This window comes from Staurois parvus, unplaced genomic scaffold, assembly GCF_062004578.1.
Source record: "Staurois parvus isolate SC_StPar_1 unplaced genomic scaffold, SC_StPar_1.0 ptg000097l, whole genome shotgun sequence".
Classification (NCBI taxonomy): Eukaryota; Metazoa; Chordata; class Amphibia; order Anura; family Ranidae; genus Staurois; species Staurois parvus.
Window position 1 is genome coordinate 1502802 of NW_028317893.1, and position 20558 is coordinate 1523359.

Genomic DNA, 20558 nt, shown 5'->3' on the forward strand with positions numbered 1-20558 from the left:
ACAGGGGAACACATATTTCTGAGGGTCACAGAGGAGGATAAATAGAGCCAGATCGACTGGAGCACAACCAAATAGTGAAATAACAAAAAAATAAAGTATTATCACAACCTAACAATGCAAATAGCAAAAAGCAAAAAAGCAAAAAATAAATGTCCATCAATTTCCATGGGATTCTTTAAATCTTCTTGACATATCACCCATAAGAGAGAACCACCTCCACCTGAAAAACTGGCCGCTCACCTGGGAAATGACCCCTGAGCCAAGAGGAAGTCAATAGCACTTTCCCCTTAAGGGCATATACAAACACTCGGGGTCCTGATTTTCTCCATTCTTTTAAAATCTCAGTGATGCACAATCGTCATGTGAGAATAAGAAGACAGCCCACAGTGCTTTCCGTATAAAAATGTAATATATAAAAAGTGGGATAACACTTTCACTATAAGGCACTCCGGGTGCGGGTTAACAAGCATAAAATACCACATTGCCAAAAAACAAAAAAGATGGCCATGGGAAGATGTAATGTGCGTGGCTCCACCCACCTATACATGATATGTCCACAGTGGGACTTCCTCAGTAGGCAAGAAGAAACAGTAGCAATGCTGGAGACAATTTACTACTTTTGGTAGCATAATTATGTTCCTTGCTTAAGAACATTATTTTTTATCAATTTGTTATGGGTAAGGTTCTGCTTTAACTTACTTCTTTCATCTTCTCCATGCTGCACAAGAGGTAAGATAGCAGTACCCAACTGGGTATTAGAGGAGACTGGAGTTGATAATGCATAGACAAAGTGCTTGAAAGCTGAATAGTATATTTTTGGCTTTGAGAAAATAGTGGAAAGATAAAGTGTTTCTGTAAATACTAGTCCATACATCCACAGGGCTCAGAGTAGAGAGCATAGAGTACTTCTATGCCAATATTGGCATTCAAAGAAATATTAGGCGGTAATAAAGTGGTTGTTTAACCCTAGCATTGAGTGAATTAATCCTTTTTTGTCACTGTTTGGTAAATCTGTTCTAATATAACTGAAGAGCAATCTGAGATTCTTGCAACAACAATGAAGGTTAAATTTCATTCAGATTGCTTTATGCACTCATGTAAAACTTACCTTGAGAAATTGTATCAGTCATCATGAATAGCATAATCTTTTAAGGCAATCTAATTATTGAAGGAGGCAGCAGAATGCAGTCTATATGTTTGGAATGTAAAGGCAAACAACTTAAAGGTATTATGTTAAGCTAGAACCCATCTTCTACATTTGTAATCCATCTGCCGCTAAGTCCTTGTATCTATAAAAGTAATAGCTCGTAACAGTTTTGGCTGAGTTCCTTCATTGAATTCAGGTTTTGAAGAGTCTGACGGAATATGATCTGTTATCATAAAACGTCTGACGATGCATACATCAGAAGGGTTTATCGGATAAAGATGTAATCTGACTCTGCCAATAGAAGTCTTTCCATTGAGTTTCCATTAATTCTACTCACTTCTTTTCACAGATATCCTACAAGGCAGTCAGCTCCTTTGACCCTGAAATAGATTTATCCAATCAAAGTGGACGTATTTTAAAACAAGGAAATGAAACGCACTATCTGTTCTTCGGGCTATATCCTGGGACAACCTACTCATTTACAATACGGGCCAGCACAGCCAAAGGATTTGGTCCCCCTATTACGAATCAGTTTACAACCAAAATCTCAGGTATTGCTTTAAATTGTAGGAATTATTTTCCTTTTCATTGTGTTATCTCTTCAACAAAATTTTCCTTGTGAAGAATTTGCTATGCACAGTAACATAATTATTGCTGGCGGAAATGTTGTCTGTTTTGTGGGCCTTTTTGGACTGAAATGCAAAGGCATCGTTGTATTTTCTCAACTTTGTACAAGCTTGACAGAAGTTTCTCAGCAGCAGCAGCAGATTAGGACTACTCCGTTGCTACTCAGCAACTGCTGCAATTTGTAATTCCATGAGGAGAGTTCATTACTGGTTCTAAAAAAAGATCCGTGAAGTCACTGGTTTCTGAGTCCATCCAAGTTTTATCATGTGTGCTGAGTCCTCAAAAAACTACAAATGCTGCTACTTTGTCTTGAGCATATGGTTGCTACAGTCCTCTTTCCCCTCCCCTTAATTCCTGTACATCACTTCCTATTCTGAGCTCATGCTCCAACCCAACAAGTTCATTAGCATATGAATAACGAATGCCTAGATTTTAAAAACAACACATGTAACTCTACATGTTATTCCATATATCTATGCTATAAAAATCACCAAAATAGCTACGGTAACACAGGGCTGCTCCCAAAATGTGTTGGCTGTTTTTATATTACCTTTTGGTCTGGTGCTCGTTTCTATATTTCTGTGGTTTGAAATACACTTGATATGTGACTGTGCTCAGCCTTTTGTTAATGACCCAGTCTTTGAAATAACTCTTTTTTTATCCTTGACATATACTGTTTGGCATGTCGTATGATAGGAATATGTGGATTTATTGAATAAGGCAATACAAAGAGCAATACTAATGCGCAAACTGCAGTAACCCATGACTAATAGGTAAAAATCCCCTTTAAACTGCCTCCAATAATGTGCATTGTGATAGATTGCTGTCGGCTATTGCGTTTTGCACATAATTCTTGCTCTTTGGAGTGCCTTATTAAATAAACCCTTATGTCTGTAAATATGAATTTTTAACTATCTCCGCACTCACAGTGGATTTAAATAAACGTAAACAGCTAGATGCATTTAACTTGTGCACTTTTTTCTAACTGTGGGTTTCCAACATTGTCTAGCATATACAGTAGATCCTACCACATACACTGCTCAATTAGCACCTGAATATTTGGAAACTGAATGTAGGAGACAGGTTTGATGTAAGACATGACTATCCACTTATCCTTGAAACAAAGCGTTTGTAGAACTACAGCAGAAACAAGTATGGGGCTAATGTCATATCAGCATAAACACACAGGACACCTTTGTCAATACATTTCACATATTCAGTGTGGTTTATCAAACACTGTCAGCATGTTGCAGAGTCCTCTGGGTACATGCACAGCATGTAGGTGTTCAGGCAGCGGAAAAGTGTTTTTTATTTTTTTGTTAATTTCTGTTTGTATTTCTCAGCCCCCTCCATGCCAGCGTATGAACTGGAAACACCTTTGAATCAGACTGACAGCACATTGACAGTTCTGCTGAAGCCAGCTCAGAGCAGAGGAGCTCCTGTCAGGTATGAAAGGAGGGAGAGAATTCCTTTAAAAAATGAAATTGATTAATTTTTTTGAATATGTTTCTGGGGATTACTTTTCACGCAGTATACACTGTGTAAATCCATGTCTGCATTAGGGCTAATTAAATTAAATAACAGAAGAAAGGAAGGAACTTTGATGAGTGTCTGAGTATTGTTTAAAGCATTTGATCCAGATGCAAGTGGCTTATTCTTTGAAGAATGAGAACAAAGCCGCAGTACCGGCGTGTGGGTGGCTTATTCGTTCCTGCAATGTAATTACTTGCTGCTATCAGCAAAATTCATGGCTACAGTATATTTCCAGCCTAAACTGATTTACTTTCACCTTTCAGTAGTTACCTGTGTAAGCAGGCTATTTCTGATGCTGTGCCCAAGTGTCACAATAAAGCAGCAGGTGTTTTTTCTAATGAAGGACCATTTCCGAAAGCCACTTGGGTTTTAAAAGCAGTCAAAGAGTCTATTTCTGGGTTTAGAAGGTAGTTTTTGAATCCATACAAAAGTTCTGCAGTGTGCTCATTAACATTTAAAAATGATGTACTTTAAGTGTTACTGTATAAAAGTTTCTTTTTGGTTTAAATGCATACAATCAATGCTTTTGGGATTTTGAAGCTATACAGGAGGACTGAGCAGAGGCAAAGCAATTGCTTGTCTCGCACTTATATGGAGGTCAGCCCCTAGTGTCCATATGTCTGATTCTCTGGCACCCATCCATCACAAGCATACAGTATATATTCACTGTTGTCCAATATCGACTAGTACAGTTCAGGGGTACCAACCTGGGGCCACTGTTGATATTTTTTTCTGAAGGTGTAAGTAATCACAGAGAAAATCAAAGCATTGCTATAAATTTTTCTGTGGTTGCTTACAACTACAGCTGCCCTATTTTTAGATTTGCCAGAGGTTAAAGAGTAAATCCACTTTTGTTGAGAAAAAAATATTCCCCTCTGGGTGATCTATGTACATTGCAGGGATTTTAACAAACTTCCTACCTCTTGTTAACCCTTTGGGAGTATCTCACCAAAACTGAAACGTTTGTTACAGGAGATTCAAGGATGCTCAAAATCTGATCTGTATCATAGTGCAGACTTCGGAGAAAATTGGTGAGCAAATCACACAAGCAAGACATGGCATCTCTGGGGGTCATTCTGTACACCATCTGTGTACAGAATAACTCTGGTTTGCCATATTCCATTCCATTTACAGCGCTACAAAATTACAGCGCTGCAGATTGAAAAGGAAAGGTCATTTTTAATAATGTTATATTACAAAATGGCTTGTGTCACACTTGTTTATGCTTTTTTTTTTTGCAATATGTTTTTCCCACAAAAGTAGAGTTACCCTTTAAAGGCAAAATTATCTCAGGAATCTTTACAATTCTGTGTCCCTTTTGGGGAGATTCTTTCTCTCTCTCTCTCTCTCTCTCTCTCTCTCTCTCTCTCTCTCTCTCAAAGAGTATAATCATCCTGGAATCATCCCAACTGCAAACATTTTAACCCATCACTCTATTAGAAAAATGTTCTATAATTGTTCTTGGTGTCCCTCGTGGAGGGATTCCCTTTACTTCTGTTTTTGGATTTGGTGGGCAAGAAGACTTGTATAATAATAATAATAATAATAATAATAATAATAACAATAATAATAAAAACCTACTGATGAAATTAACTGGAAGAATATTCTGTGCTACCCCTAGTAACTATTCAACTTCTTACTTTAACTGCTTCCTAACCGCCCTATAGCAAAAATACTGCTACAGGGTGGCACGGGTGTGCAAAATCACATACTGTATGTATACGTGACTTTGCATTTCCAGGTAGGGGGCCGCCATTCAGTCAGTCACTGGGTCCTGGCCGGTGATTATTTGCCGGCGCACGGTGATTTCCAAGGATCTCCGACGGGAAGGAGAACTATTTTGTTTACTAACAGTCTCCTCCCTGTCAGCACGGGTACACTGCTTCAGATGGCTATGCACAGCACAGCACAGCCATCCAAAGCAGTGTGAATACAGTAAAGCACACTGACACGGCCCCCTAGTAAAACACTCCCAGCACACAGTTAACCCTTTGATCGCCCCTCATGTTAACCCCTTCCTGCCCAGTGCCATTAGTACAGTGTCAGTGCTTTTTTTTAGCACTGATCATTGTATTGGTGTCACTGGGGATGTCAGTGACACCAAGTCAGTTCCCCCCAGTATCAGAATGTCCGCCGAAGTCCCACAGTCTCGCTATAAGTTGTTGTTCATCACAATTACTAGTAAAAATAAAATAAAGGAAAAAATCCCAGTATATATACCGCCATTTGTAAACACTATAACTTTTACGTAAACCAATTAATTTACATGTATTGGGATTTTTTTTAGCAAAGACATGTAGCAGAATACATTTTGGCCTATATTTATGACGAAATTTGATTTTTAAATTTTTTTTATTGGACATGTTTAAGAGCAAAAAGTCAAAAATATTGTTTTTTTCTCAAAATTGTCACTTTTTTTTGTATAGAGCAAAAAATAAAAAACGCACAGGTGATCAAATATCACTGAAAGAAAGCCACATTTTTGGGAAAAAAGGACATAAATTCCATTTGGGTGCAGCGTTGCATGACTGCGCAATTGTCAGGTAAAGTAACGCAGCACCGCGATGCAAAAAATGGCCTGGTCAGGAAGGGGGGTAAATCTTCAGGAGGGCAAGTGGTTAAAGCAACACTGTCACACAGCTTAAAACTTTAACAAAGAATGTACCTGTAAAGAACAAAGTAAATAATTATCTCTCCCAATGTCCATACTGCTCAGTTTCAGCCTCTGAAGAAACTTCATAGAACGATTCTTCATGAAAGAAGTGTTCAGGGGCGTGGGCAACTGTCACTTTAGTACAGTAGTGAACACCTAAAAAATGAAATAAAGAATATGACATAGGATAAACGAATAACATAGCCTCCTGTATACAGCTCAAAGCAGAACTTCACCATAAAAGGGAAGTTCCATTTTAACATCTCCTTCCCCCTCCCACTTCTGCTCTGACTGCCAAGGCGATTTGAGTGAAAGTTCTCCCCCCTTTTTCCCTGCCCATAACCTTCTGGGACATGTCACTGGTCCCAGAAGACTGCAGGTCCATTCACGAAGTGCAGCGCGGCTTGTGCATGCGCAGTGGGAAGCTGACTGTGAAGCTGCAAGGTGTCACAGCTGACTTTCCTTAGTCACCATGCCAGCACCAGGGACCCAAAGACTTGGGAAGAACTCGCCTGAGTAACGACGGCACTGGAACCTTAGAAAACCCGCTGGTTGAACAAAAAAAAACTTTATGTGTGTACCCAACTTTAACCTGCTGCTCTATTTCTATGTCTTTAGATACTGTAGTATAATATTATTATAGTCTAGCACATAGAGGATGTTGCTAACCTTGAAATGCAATTCTATATAGTTTGGGCGCAGAGTAATTTTCATGCTGTCAGAAATACATTGATAGGTCTCAGTCTCATATGATTTGCTAAGGTCCCATAAGAGTATTTTCCATGATATTCCTACATCAAGTCAATCTTCCATAGGCTTGAAAACAGCTATACAATGGAAAACCCATCTTTTATTTTTCATTTTATCCCACACTATTTAATCATCTAATATTATCTACTATTACAAGTTTACTTTGTAATTCAGAGAAGGCCTGCATTGTATCTCATTGTTGTTTCATGGGATCAAGATTAAAGTCTATATCATAAAATTGCATTTCCTGCTGCTGTAATACTAAATCTTTGTCTATTAAATCTCACATTTCTGTATAATCGGGAATCTAGACAGGAAATCAAACCCTTTCTAGCTGAAGTATCTTTTATAAACTCATTCTGCTTTCTTTATGCAAGAAAAAATTAAATGAGATGCAAAATAAAAAAAATACATTATCAGCTAGAAGACAATTTTAATCCCTTGTTATGTTGCCTTTGTTCATTTTTACATATGTTTCCATAAATGCATTCAGTAGCAGGTAAGCAGTTTCATTAGTTTTCTTTTTCTTTTTCTTTTTTTTGATTGTAACGGCAGTAAAACTTCTTCTGCTACAAAGACACTTAGGGGTTTATTTACTAAAGCTGGAGAGTCCAAAATCAGACTCCCTTCTGCATAGAAACCAATAAGCTTCTAACCTCAGCTTGTTCAATGAAGCTTTGGCAATGAAACCTGGAAGCTGATTGGTTTCTATGCAGAAGGGAGTCTGATTTTGGACTCTCCAGCTTTAGTAAATAAACCCCTTAGTGTACTTTACGTTGACAGGACTAAGAACATTTTGGTTTTTGGACAAACTGAGGTGGGGATGTGCGATTAGGTTAAAAGTGTAGAACTTCTGGGGTTTGCCTGAAGGACTTGTATTAATGAGAGGTTTAGTGGACTGGTATATGATAACATTTTTTCAGTGTACAAACAACATTCTCATGCAGGCATTTTAGAGGATAGGTTACACATGTTGAGTATGTGATATCAAAGTATACAGTAAAACAGGTTGGTAGCACAAACTTTGGTCATTTACAGGATTCTCCAGAAGACAATGGAAAGCCAGATACAAAAACAATCTGAACAGCTAAACTAACTGGTGATGGGTTTCTAGGACTTGTAAAGAGGCCTTGGAAAATGAAATATCATCATCACATAATACAAATAAGGGTTCCTAGGTGCATATTTCCCAAAACTGACAGATGTGGCCTGCCAGAAATTACAGCTTGTTTTACATCCTGCAGACACCCTTGAGAAGGCCCCATTGTTTTCTATGGGAGTCAACAGCACATGTGCAGGAAAGACATCCAAGAACCCAGTACATACAGTAAACTAAGCAGGCCACATAGTTCATTTGTCTTCTGTGTCTTAAAGGGAATAGGCTGTTTGAGCTGGATGGCAAGCAGCAGGACCGTTGACACCTTTGACACTATTGACAAGCCTTTATGGGTGTCAATGGACAGAGCTTCCCCCAGGACTAAGGGGATACATTCTTCTTTGGGGGGCAGTCATTCTTCATAATAATTATTGTTTCCTCAGTAACTCTTTAACTGTTAAAAAAAACCCTTTCACTATATTTTTATCAGTAGGTGGGATTAAAAAAAATGCATGAGTTTGCATCTAAAAGTAGAAGTGACAAGTGTTTGTAAAATTTAGAAAACAAAAAAAAGCATTCAACTGATCAAATTTTGTTCATGGGCATTGCATGTAAATTGGTGTGAGTGGTTCTGCTAACTGGGCTTACAAGACCTAACTGCTGTAGTGTTTTTGTCCTAACGCCCAATGAAATGAACTGGTATGTAGTACTGTGTTATATAAAATTATTTTTTTGCTGTGATTAGATTCGCACAAATGATTTTTATAGCACTTTAAAAAAAATTGTATTGCATGTATCTAGTTTGCTGTACTTAGAAATATGCAGTTGAACTCACTAAAATAAATTAATATTCCATATGATGAGAAAACAGGCAGTATGGTTGCATTGCAGGGAACCTTACAGGTTAATACTAGGGCTCAGTAAATCTTAATGGTGTTTCCATGGTTGCCACAACAAGAGGTATATTGGTGGAGCTTGTTAACTTGTGTTAGTCGACTTGTTTTATGAAATCACTTTAGGGAATAAGGATTTACTGGATTTATTCAATGACTTCAGGAACACAAACAAACTAATTCAATGACGTTAAAGCGCCTATTTATTCTACAGCCTTTTCCCTGAGATACACAAGCTGATTGATACAAAACACATTACTGTTAATTTAAAGGAAACCTGTTCTGACTGGCTGCCATACTAATCCAGTGGCCTTAAACCTTTTTTTTAGTGGTTGAAACAGACTTAGAAGTATGGGTAGAGGAATTCCTACTTCTCTAGATCCATGATCGTTCAAGTTTATTGGCACAGGTAATAATGAACAGAGACATACAGGTAAATAGCATTTTAAGGGAGACAGCAGTGGAAGCCTCCTTATCTCCCTCAGCACAGCTTTCATTAAATCTGAACTCCGGGCACAATACTTTTTATAATATCGTTTGGTGTAATATTCTTTACTTTCCCTTGCACTGTGGCCTTTTTCCTTTTTTTTTCTCTGATAAGCATATAAAATCGCTTGTAAGCTACCCGTGGAAATACAGCTGCCACTAGAATGGCAGAATTTTCCAAACACCTGCCACTTCTACTTTTAGATGCAAACTCATGCATTCTTGATACCAATCCCATCTACTGATAAAGATATAGTAAAAGGGGTTTTTTTTACCTAGTAGAACAGCTAAAGAGGTACTGAAGAAAAAATTATAATTATAATTATTATGAAGAACAACTGTCCCCCAAAGAAGAATGTATCCCCTTAGTCCTGGGGGCAGCTCTGTCCATTGACACCCATAAAGGCTTGTCAACAATGTCAAAGGTGTCAACGGTCCTGCTGCTTGCCATCCAGCTCAAACAGCCTATTCCCTTTAAGACACAGAAGACAAATGAACTATGTGGCCTGCTTAGTTTACTGTATGTACTGGGTTCTTGGATGTCTTTCCTGCACATGTGCTGTTGACTCCCATAGAAAACAATGAGGTCTTTTCAAGGGTGTCTGCAGGATGTAAAACAAGCTGTGATTTATGGCAGGCCACATCTGTCAGTTTTGGGAAATATGCACCTAGAAACCCTTATTTGTATTAAGTAATGTTGATATTTCATTTTCCAAGGCCTCTTTACAAGTCCTAGAAATCCATCACCAACTAGTTTAGCTGTTCAGATTGTTTTTGTATCTGGCTTTCCATTGTCTTCTGGAGAATCCTCTAAATGACCAAAGTTTGTGCTATCTACCTGTTTTACTGTATACTTTAATATCGCATACTCAACATGTGTAACCTATGCTCTAAAATGTTAAATAAAAACTTATTTGACCATGACTGGGAACTTATTTGTGCTGACAAGGGTGGGAGTACATGGAGGGTCAAAGTTTTGATATCACACATACTTTTTTAAGGCAGCAGAATCTTTCGTAAATGCATCACTCAGATAACTGAACAGCATGCTTCCTCTCCAAGGGAGGAACCACTCGGTATTTACTATATAGTCTCACTTGACTACTGTGGACCTCATAATATACTGCTAAATAACAGGAATAGTTCTGAATCTGAGCAGAGGTTAGGAACTATGTATATGTGTTTAGGGGTTTCCAGGGTATTCATAAAACAATATGAGGTGTAACAAAAATGCTCACAATCAACACATGGTGCCTGCATGAGAATGTTGTTTGTACACTGAAAAAATGTTATCATATACCAGTCCACTAAACCTCTCATTAATACAAGTCCCCCTGGCCTCACAGCCAAACCCAGCACTACAGTCATGTCTGCATCCCCAGATGCTCTTTCTCATTCAAAAATCCCAGACTGTGATGATGCTGCAAAGTCATCACACTCTAGGTTTTTTGCAGTCTGATAGGGAACGAGAAGATAGGACTGTGATGCCGCAGCATGCTGTGAGGCTGGATGCACAGCTGGACCATATTTTCCTGTGTTTAACCCCTTCACGCCTAAGGGTAAAACAAATCTAAATGCCTAAGCACAATTCTGCAACGTTGACATGTGTTAGTAAAACTGTACATATCATCACAACTACTTTGTACATCCAGGTGAATTATACCACTTTTTTTTTCAGGACAAATTGGGCTTTCATTTGGTGGTAAATGGTAATGGATATCTCGTGATTTTTTTTTTTATTATCAAAGGAAAACTGTCCCAATATAGTAAAAAAAAAAAAATTTTTTTATTCAGCTTTGTGTTTCTTGTTACTACCATAACCTACCACCAAAGAACAACCCAAAATAAATTCTCCAGCTCTTGACGATCGCAGCGATATATGTGTATGTTATTTGTTGTTTGTACCGGTAGTACAGCCCAGAAACAATAGTGCACATTTTATTTTTATCTTTTTTTTTTTTACCTAAAACACACTGACACTGACATTGACACTAACTGACACTGATACCAATTTTTTTAAGCCTGACCTTTGACCCTGACCTTTTGACCTTTGACCCTGACCTTGACCCAAACAATAACCGTGGCACTGAACTAGATCAAACCTTGATCTAGGTATTTTTTTAAATTTTATTTTTTAATATTTATTTATCTTTTTCTTTTTTTTAACAAACATTTTTTTTTCTCTCTATGCCAGGAGTTAGAGAGATACAATGTATCTCTATCCCCCATTCATTGAGAGAGAAAAAAGCAAGGGGGCCGGGCTGCACAGTGACTGATCACTGTGATAGCCAATCAGAGGCTATCACAGCGATCACGTGACCCGGAATCGGGAGTCCCAGGTCCCAATCGTTAGAACGGGACCCTGGGCTGTCAGTGACACTGTGGTCTTTGTGCTGGGAGCGCACAGTGCGGCACGCTCCCAGCACAAAGACAGGTACGCAAATATGCAGCCCCACGGAAAAAAGCCCAGTTCCGTGAGGCCGCATATTTGTGTGACGTCGGTGTCAAGGGGTTAATCACCCTAAAGACACTGCAAATACAAAGAATATCCGATGATCTGCCGGAAATGCACTGCAATGCAAGTCCTGTTATGAGTTTACCACAGCATTTCTGTGGACTGAGCGGTGTCAGCCCTGCCCAATATCTTTTACTAAACTACTCAACCACTCCCACTCTTAAATCTCTAGGATATGAAAGCTAATTATTCTTCAGCCTAAGATCCGAAATACGAAATAGGATGGCTCTTTCAGAAAAAACAAGAAGTGTGCATTACACAGGGCAGCTCTAAATTGATCAGAAGATGGCCATTTTTTTGCACTTATCAAATAAATATTACAAAATGCTTTCAACGGTATGTCCAATAGACCCAAAAGGAAGCAAACAAGAGAAGTTCTTTCTTAGGGTTTACATATACTGTGAATAATGCCTGTTAGAGCTATATGGGCATTGGCAAGCTTTAAAGCGTTAATTAGCAAGATACTTTCTTTCCCTTGATGCAGTAGCTGTGAGCTCAGCATTTGAGAGCTCACTCCTGTGATGGAGGAGGTGAGCTGTAATGACTAAGCCTCACTTACCATCATCCTATTCCAGTCTGGCTTCAGGAGGTAAGTAATTACCTACACCTATAGCAAGGGCATTATTCAACTTTGGTCAAAGCTGCACAGTTGGTTTATTTCTACAAATACCCCTTATCTGCATAGGCAGTTTTTTTGTAAAGGATGAGCTAATGCCCATTGGTATAATCCTAAATGAAAATATTTTCATTATGTTTTCATTTACTTAACAAAAACAAAAGCATTTATGAGTTTATGGTAAAAAGCATACTGTATGGATAAAGTAACGCAGCACCGCAACATCCTAGATTGTAAGCTCTAAGGAGCAGGGCCCTCAAGCCCCTCGTTTATTGTATTGTTACTGTATTGTCTCATGTACTGTCCCCCACTATAATGTACAGCGCTGAGCAAACTTTTTGGCGCTATATAAATACTGTATTATAATAATAATAATAATGATGAGGTTATGTATGCAAGAGTTGCAGCACCATATTAAACCTTTTTATTAAATCAAATTTAAAGTAGTTGTGTGCTAAATATACACTATACTGCCAAAAGTATTGGGACGCCTGCCTTTACACGCACATGAACTTTAATGGCATCCCAGTCTTAGTCTCTGTAGGATTCACTATTGAGTTGGCCCACCCTTTGCAGCTATAACAGCTTCAACTCTTCTGGGAAGGCTGTCCTCAAGGTTTAGGAGTGTGTCTATGGGAATGTTTGACCATTCTTCCAGAAGCACATTTGCGAGGTCAGGCACTGATGTCTGACGAGAAGGCCTGGCTCAGAGTCTCTGCTCTAATTAATCCCAAAGGTGTTCTATCCGATTGAGGTCAGGACTCTGTGCAGACCAATCCAGTTCCTACACCCCAAATTCGCTCATCCATGTCTTTATTGACCTTGCTTTGTGCACTGTTGCGTAGTCATGTTGGAACATACAAAGCAGGGAACAAAATCCTGCAGATTGCCTAGTAAAATCACCACACTGAGTACACAAAAACACTGGTTAGGCATGTAGTTAACCCTTTGATCACCCCTTCCCAGCCAGTGTCATTAATACAGTGACAGTGCATATTTTTAGCACTGATCGCTGAATTAGTGCCACTGGTTCCCACAAAGTGTCAGTTAGTGTGAGATTTTACCACCACAATATTGAAGTCCCGCTATAAGTTGCTGATGCTATAACTTTTGTGCAAACAAACCAATCAATATACGTTTATTGGGATTTTTTTACCAAAAATATGTAGCAGAATACATATTGGCTTAAATTTACAAAGAAATTAGATTTTTTAAATTTTTTCAATGGATATGTTTTAAAGCAAAAAGTAAAAGATTATGTGGTTTTTTTTTTCAAAATCGTTGGACAGCACAAAAGATGAACAACCCAGAGGTGATCAAATACCACCAAAAGAAAGCTCTATTTATGTGAAAAAAATGACATAAATTTCATTTATGTGTGGTACAGCGTCGCATGACCACACAATTGTCAGATAAAGTAAAGTAGTGTCGTATAGCAAAAAATGGCCTGGTCATGAAGGGGAGGGGAGTAAATCTTCTGAAGGGCAAGTGGTTACCTTGTTCAGAGCCTAATTATGGGGATCACAGCTACAATTCTGCAGGGGTGTCTAAATTAGGATTAGACTGCCCTAATAAATGTAGTTATTGAGTAAGGCAGTACAAGAAAAAAAATCAGTTCAATTACATATCAGTCTTCTGTGGGTATATTCATAATATAATCATTCTGAGAGTACGCAAATATGCAGCCCTTTTGGCATCTGGGCCTTGACGCCGAGGTGCCACATATTTGCGTACGAAAAATAAACAAACATATGTCAAGAGCGTGCGCCCTGCGTGCTACCGACACATTTACCAGCGTCTCATGGAAAGGTTGCAATCGGGAGCTTTACGATCATGTGACCGCTGTGACAGCCAATCACAGTGGTCACTTGACTCTAAACTTCGCACCACCTCCTGGTGTCACAAAGGGCTGGGAGGCCCTGGCACCAAGGGGTTAATGAGGGCTTCAACCTGACCATTTCTATGACTAAATCCTGCATCTCAAACCTAAACCCCACTGCAGTCCCTCCACCCTAGCAGAGCTAACCATACAATCTCACTGGATGAGGACTAGATGGTTTTGGAACTCGGCTGTCTCCTAATCTATCCACCTTTAGACGATCCCTGAAAACCTTTCTCATTAAAGAAGCCTATCCTGTTGCTAACTAGTAAACTGCCTTTTATGTCCTCCATCAGCTATTACCTTTTGTATCACTCAATCCCTCCTCCTAGATTGTAAGCAGCCCTCTGTTTTCTCTTGTACCAAATTGTATTGTAACTGTAATGTCTACCTTCATTATGTAAAGCGCTGCGCAAACTGTTGGGGCTATATAAATCCTGTATAATAATAATAATAACTCAGTTTCAAGATAAAGCTTAGCCACAAAATCAGATGCAAAACCATCATCCAGGAGTTTAGACAGGGGGTTTTGGTTATAAAAACAAGAGCAGTAGTTTGTATGACAATTTAAAAATATCTGACAAGATTGAATTAATCCATTTACTATTCATTATTTAAGAGTTCTTTTACTGCTAATTCTTAAGAGCGGTAATAGCCTTTACCAGTCAACCCAAATCCAACTTGTTTTAATCTGACTGCAACAGAGGGAATTCTGATTAGTTGCTATAGGTTACTGGACTTAAGAATTAGCACTTTAGGAATAAATACACTTTCAAAGTTTGAATTTGAAGTTCTTAACAAGAAATTGAATACTTCAGAGAAAGTGTCATAAAAGCATGTCATAGCCTACCTTTTAAATTAAAATGTTGTGCTGAAATATGCCCTGATTTAAACCAGAAAGACATGCCGGCACTTGTTCAGCAATACCTGTGCGACATCCCATTTAACCACTTCAAGTCTGGACACTGTCACCCCCTTCCTGTCCAGGCCACTTTTCAGCTTTCAGCGCTATCACACTTTGAATGACAATTGCGCGGTCATGCAACACTGTACCCATATTAATGTTTTAGCATTTTTTTGAGACAGATAACATTTTATTCTGGTGGAATTTATTCACCACTGGGATTTTTATTTTTTTGCTATATAAATGAAAAAGTCCAAACATTTTGAAAAAAGGTGTTTTTCTTATAAAATTTTGCAAATAAATAATTTTTCTTCAGAAATCTTGGCCAAAATGTATTCAGTTATCTTTTTAGTAAAAAAAAAAATAACCCAAATTAGTTTATAACCAAAAATTATAATTTTTCCAAATTTTTTTTTACATTTTTATTTTATTTGTTTATATTATTATGCATTTAATTTTAACATACTGTCACTCTAGCAGTACAGTGTCACCGTAGTGACATTGTACTACTTGTGGGGGGGTGATGAATATTTTTTTTTTTTTATACACTGCTTTTACACCCATAAAGGCAGTAAAAGCAATCATTTCTCTTTCTCTCTGGCTGCATTCTTGCAGCCATTGAGAAATACTGTGTGAGCTGTGATTGGTCACAGCTTGTCACATGGTACAAGGCTGTTATGAATAGCCTTTTACCATGTGATCTCTGTGATCATTCACAGATTTCACACTTAGTAAGTACTGATGTCAGGGAGCACAAGCAGGGAGCGTGGAGGATGTTTATAAACGGCCACCCGACCCTGCACTGCCGCTGTCCGGACATTTATATACAGTTGTGTTCAAAATAATAGCATTCAGACATCAATAACCTGATCAATCACTGTTTTTGGTAGAAATGATATTTCTACATGGCAAATAATTTACAAGCAGGTGTAGTAGAGTAATAGAAATCCAACAGACCCAACAGTCCTGACATGCATGCTGCTGATTCTGTGTAATTGAATCACTAATTGAAAGGGGCATGTTCAAAATAACAGCAGTGTGGAGTTCTATTAGTGAGGTCATTCATTCTTTGAAAAACAGGTGGCAATTATTGCCCTTATTTAAGGAAGGAAGGCAGCAAATGTTGTACATGCTGGTTACAGTGCATTTCTCTCTGAAATTCTGAGGAAAACAGATCGTTCCAGACATTGTTCAGAAGAACAGCGTACCTTGAATAAAAAGTTGATTGGAGAGGGAGAAACATTTAAAGAAGTGCAAAAAATGATAGGCTGCTCAGCTAAAATGATCGCAAAATGCTTTAAAATGGCAACCAAAACCTGAAAGACGTGGAAGAAAGCAAAAAACTACCATTCGAATGGATAGAAGAATAGCCAAAATCGCAAGGACTCGGACAACAATCAGCTCCAGGAAGATCAAAGAAGGTCTAAAGTTACCTGTGAGTACTGTTACAATTAGAAGACGACTATGTGAAGCCAAGCTATCTGCAAGAAGCCCTCGCAAAGTCCCACTGTTGAAAAAAAGACATGTGCTGAAGAGGTTACAATTTGCCAAAGAGCACATTGACTGGCCTAAAGAGAAATGGAGCAACATTTTGTGGACTGATGAAAGTAAGATTGTTCTTTTTGGGTCTAGTGGCCAGAGACAGTTTGTCAGACGACCCCCAAACACTGAATTCAAGCCACAGTACACTGTGAAGACAGTGAAGCATGGTTGCGCAAGCATCATAATATGGGGATGTTTCTCATACTACGGTGTTGGGCCTATTTATCGCATACCAGGGATTATGGATCAGTTTGAATACATCAGAATACTTGAAGAGGTCATGCTGCCTCATGCTGAAGAGGAAATGCCCTTGAAATGGGTGTTCCAACAAGACAACGACCCCAAACACACCAGTAAACGTGCAACATCTTGGTTCCAGACCAACAAGATTGACGTTATGGAGTGGCCAGCCCAATCCCCGGATCTTAATCCAATAGAAAACTTGTGGGGTGACATCAAAAATGCAGTTTCTGAGGCAAAACCAATAAATAGAGAAGAACTGTGGAATGTAGTCCAATCATCCTGGGCTGGAATACCTGTTCACAGGTGCCAGAAGTTGGTTGACTCCATTCAACACAGATGTACAGCAGTTCTCAGAAACAGTGCTTATACAACTAAAAATTAAGTGATTCAAAGGAAAGCAAAATCTTCAACCATTTTTCAGTTTATATAGTGAATGTTTGAGTTTGTAAAGAAGAATACAAACACTGCTATTTTTTTTGAACAGTCTAATATTCACTTTTCTTCAATTTTTTTGGAGTAAGAACACAAATTTGATATATTTTTCTTCATGTTTTGATTTGGAATAGAATGTGTAGTGTTCCCAATGCATTTGTGTGTATGGAAATAAAAGCTATTAGAAGGATTTTGAGCTTTATTCACTTTTTTCAACACACTGCTATTATTTTGAACACAACTGTACATGGGCCAGACGGGAAGTGGTCAGTTGTACTAAGCCAGATCTGGAATATGAATCTAAACTATACATTATGTATATTGCACATAATTTTTATTTAGAAAATTGTTATTTTCCAACCAGACAATTCTCACCTATTGATCCAGGGAGTTTGGCGATCCTTAGTTCAGGAGGAAAATTGCAATTATTGTGAGCATACAACCTTATCCCTTCCCTAGTTTTCAGTGGCTAATGCTGGGATTTGATATCTCTGTGTGCGTTACTTTAGCAGCTGTGAGAATGGAAAGAGGGATTTTGCAACGCCTTGACCTGTAGAGTTCACAAGACAGGATAAACACTTTTCAGCTGGCTGCAAACCCCTGCGTACATGTAAAAAATAATAAAGACAGCATTGTAATTCCACAGGGGGTAAGAAGCCGGTGCTGGAAGAAGCTTTGTGGAGTTTTGTAGCATTACATTGCAGATCAGTCAATGGAAGGTATTGATAGTTAAATGGAATAACAACAATGCAACACAATGTCAGATAATTTATATATCGTGTGCCTATTGTGCACTTGATGTTTCTTATGTAAAATCCTAAATTGTAAATATCAATGGTTACAATTCAGTTGTCTGTAACAATCTTCACTTTACACAAAATAGACAGGAGGTTTTCCTTACTACAGACAGCTAAATTGAGTTACTTCTAACTGACACATTGCTGTAACTGCATTAGACACATACAGCATGTGAAGGGGTCCTTATACAGCATTAGTAACATTTTAGTAGCTAGATTATTTATGAATAAGGTCTCATCCACAGAGGCCAGTACTGCATGCAGACAGGCCATGTTCATGCACCTGGAAGGCACTCATGCTCCATACAGCCACAACTACAGTCAGTTAACCACTTCAAGTCCAGACACTTTCACCCCCTTCCTGTCCAGGCCAATTTTCAGCTTTCAGTGCTACCACACTTTGAATGACAATTGCGCAGTCATGCAACACTGTACTCATATGAATTTTTTTGAGGAACATCAAACTTTATTTTGGTGGTATTTATTCACCACTGGGATTTTTTTTTTTTTTGCTATATAAATGAAAAAGTCCAAAAGTTTTGAAAAAAAGTGTTTTTCTTATAACATTTTGCAAATAAATAATCTTTATTCATAAATCTTGGCCAAAATGTATTCAGTTATCTTTTTAGGAAAAAAAACCCAAGTTAGTTTATAGCCAAACATGATAATTTGAAAAAAAATGTTTTTACATTTTTATTTTATTTTTTTACATTATTATTTATGTTTTTTTTTTTAACATACTATCACCCTAGCACTGATTGCTTTTACACCCATAAAGGCATTTCTCCTTCTCTCTGACTGCATTCTTGCAGCCATTGAGAAATACTGTGAGAGCTGTGATTGGTCACAGCTTGTCACATGGTACACGGCTGTTGTGAATAGTCTTGTACCATGTGACCTCTGTGATCATCACTAGTAGTAAGCAATGATGCCAGGAAGTGACATCTTGCTTAAAACTATTCATGTGATCACTGATTGGCCAATCAGTGATCACATGAATTGGGACCTCACACAGAGGTCCCATACAGCGATCGGTGTTCCGCTGTGTCCTACAGGGAGCGCTCACAGACTGTGAATGTGGGCACCATTTATAAACGACAACCCGCTCCTGCACTGCTCCTGTCGAGCCGTTTATGTACATGGGCTGGACGGGAAGTGGTTAAGTATCAATGACAGGCTGAGAGATGCAGTGATGGTACAGATCGTCCCACAGGGACTGATGCATGGCCTGGATCCAGTTCAATACTTGTGCTTCAGCTGCATAAATATGGCTCTTCTGCATGGTGTATGGGCTGATGTGTGTGAATAAGCCCCAGTTCAACAGTGCTGTCTCTGATGCTTTTTTTATTTGCATTACAGTACAGTTTTAGGAGAGGCTTTTGGGGTTAGACCTTTGAAAGCTTGTGCTGAAATATTTACTGTTAGTGCAATAATAAAAGGATTGCGAGCACAACTATGTTGTATGTTGTATGTTGTTTAGGTGCACTAACATGACCTTAATCACCTTACACATAAAAAAATTAAGTCTGAATTCCAGGCAGATAAAAAACTGTCTGGAGTTGTTATTCAATGTTTTTAAGTGACAGGAGCAAGGCTTGGGCATCTGCCATCATACTGTATAGCATTGCACATTATACAGGAACTATCCCTTGTTTGGGATGCCACATATATATAAATATTGAAAGCTGTACCCACTTTAATAAGTCACATGAAAGTGATTGGCTTATTTTCAGCTATAAGAAAAAAAATATATCAACAAGGTTTAGGTGTGTGTCTATGGGAATGTCTGACCATTCTTCCAGAAGCACATTTGTGAGGTCAGGCTGTCAGGGCTCCCAGGTGTGACCAGAGGTGTGTGACTGACGCAGGGAAACGCAGACTTCAGATATGTGATAAACAATATAATTTATTAACACTAACAATACAAACATAAACGCAGTGCAATACTAAACATAATACAGTGCAAACAAACCAAACCAACCACCCACAGATAACAGTACATACAAGCAAGCGTCGTCAGGCAGGGCGGGTCAATATCAATTGGGCAGGTAGGTACAGGGGGAGCAAGCGGAGATTGGTCGGGGTCACAGGCCAGGTTCAGCAGGTAGCTAGCAGCGTAGTACAGAGGGTCAGGCAGAGGGATGGTCAGGATCACAAGCCAGGGATCAGAACAGGTAGCAGGCAGCGTAGTACAGAGGGTCAGGCAGAGGGATGGTCAGACAAGCCAGGGATCAGAACAGGTAGCAGAGAATCAGACAGGAACAGAGAGCAGGAACAGGATACAGGGCCCAAGAGAAACACAACACCAAGGCAGAGTCTGCAAGTCTGGCCATCCCTTAAATACCCCAGCATAATCAGTTCCAGGTGTTAGCTGGCTGCAAAGTTGAGTCTCTGATTGCTGGGAGCATCCGCTGGCCAGCCCTGGTACTGCAGATCAAAAGGCAG

General features: G+C 38.8%; 1 protein-coding gene across 10 annotated transcripts in view; it reads left to right on the forward strand.

Moving 5' to 3' along the window:
• Nucleotides 1-20558, forward strand: part of PTPRM (protein tyrosine phosphatase receptor type M) — a 998088-nt gene that overhangs the window by 548749 nt on the left and 428781 nt on the right. For all 10 annotated transcript variants that reach the window (XM_089670974.1, XM_089670978.1, XM_089670975.1 and 7 more), the window contains exons 10-11: nt 1497-1698; nt 3118-3220. In XM_089670974.1, coding sequence (XP_089527100.1) covers nt 1497-1698; nt 3118-3220 — 305 coding nt within the window. The remainder of the gene's footprint in view (nt 1-1496; nt 1699-3117; nt 3221-20558) is intronic.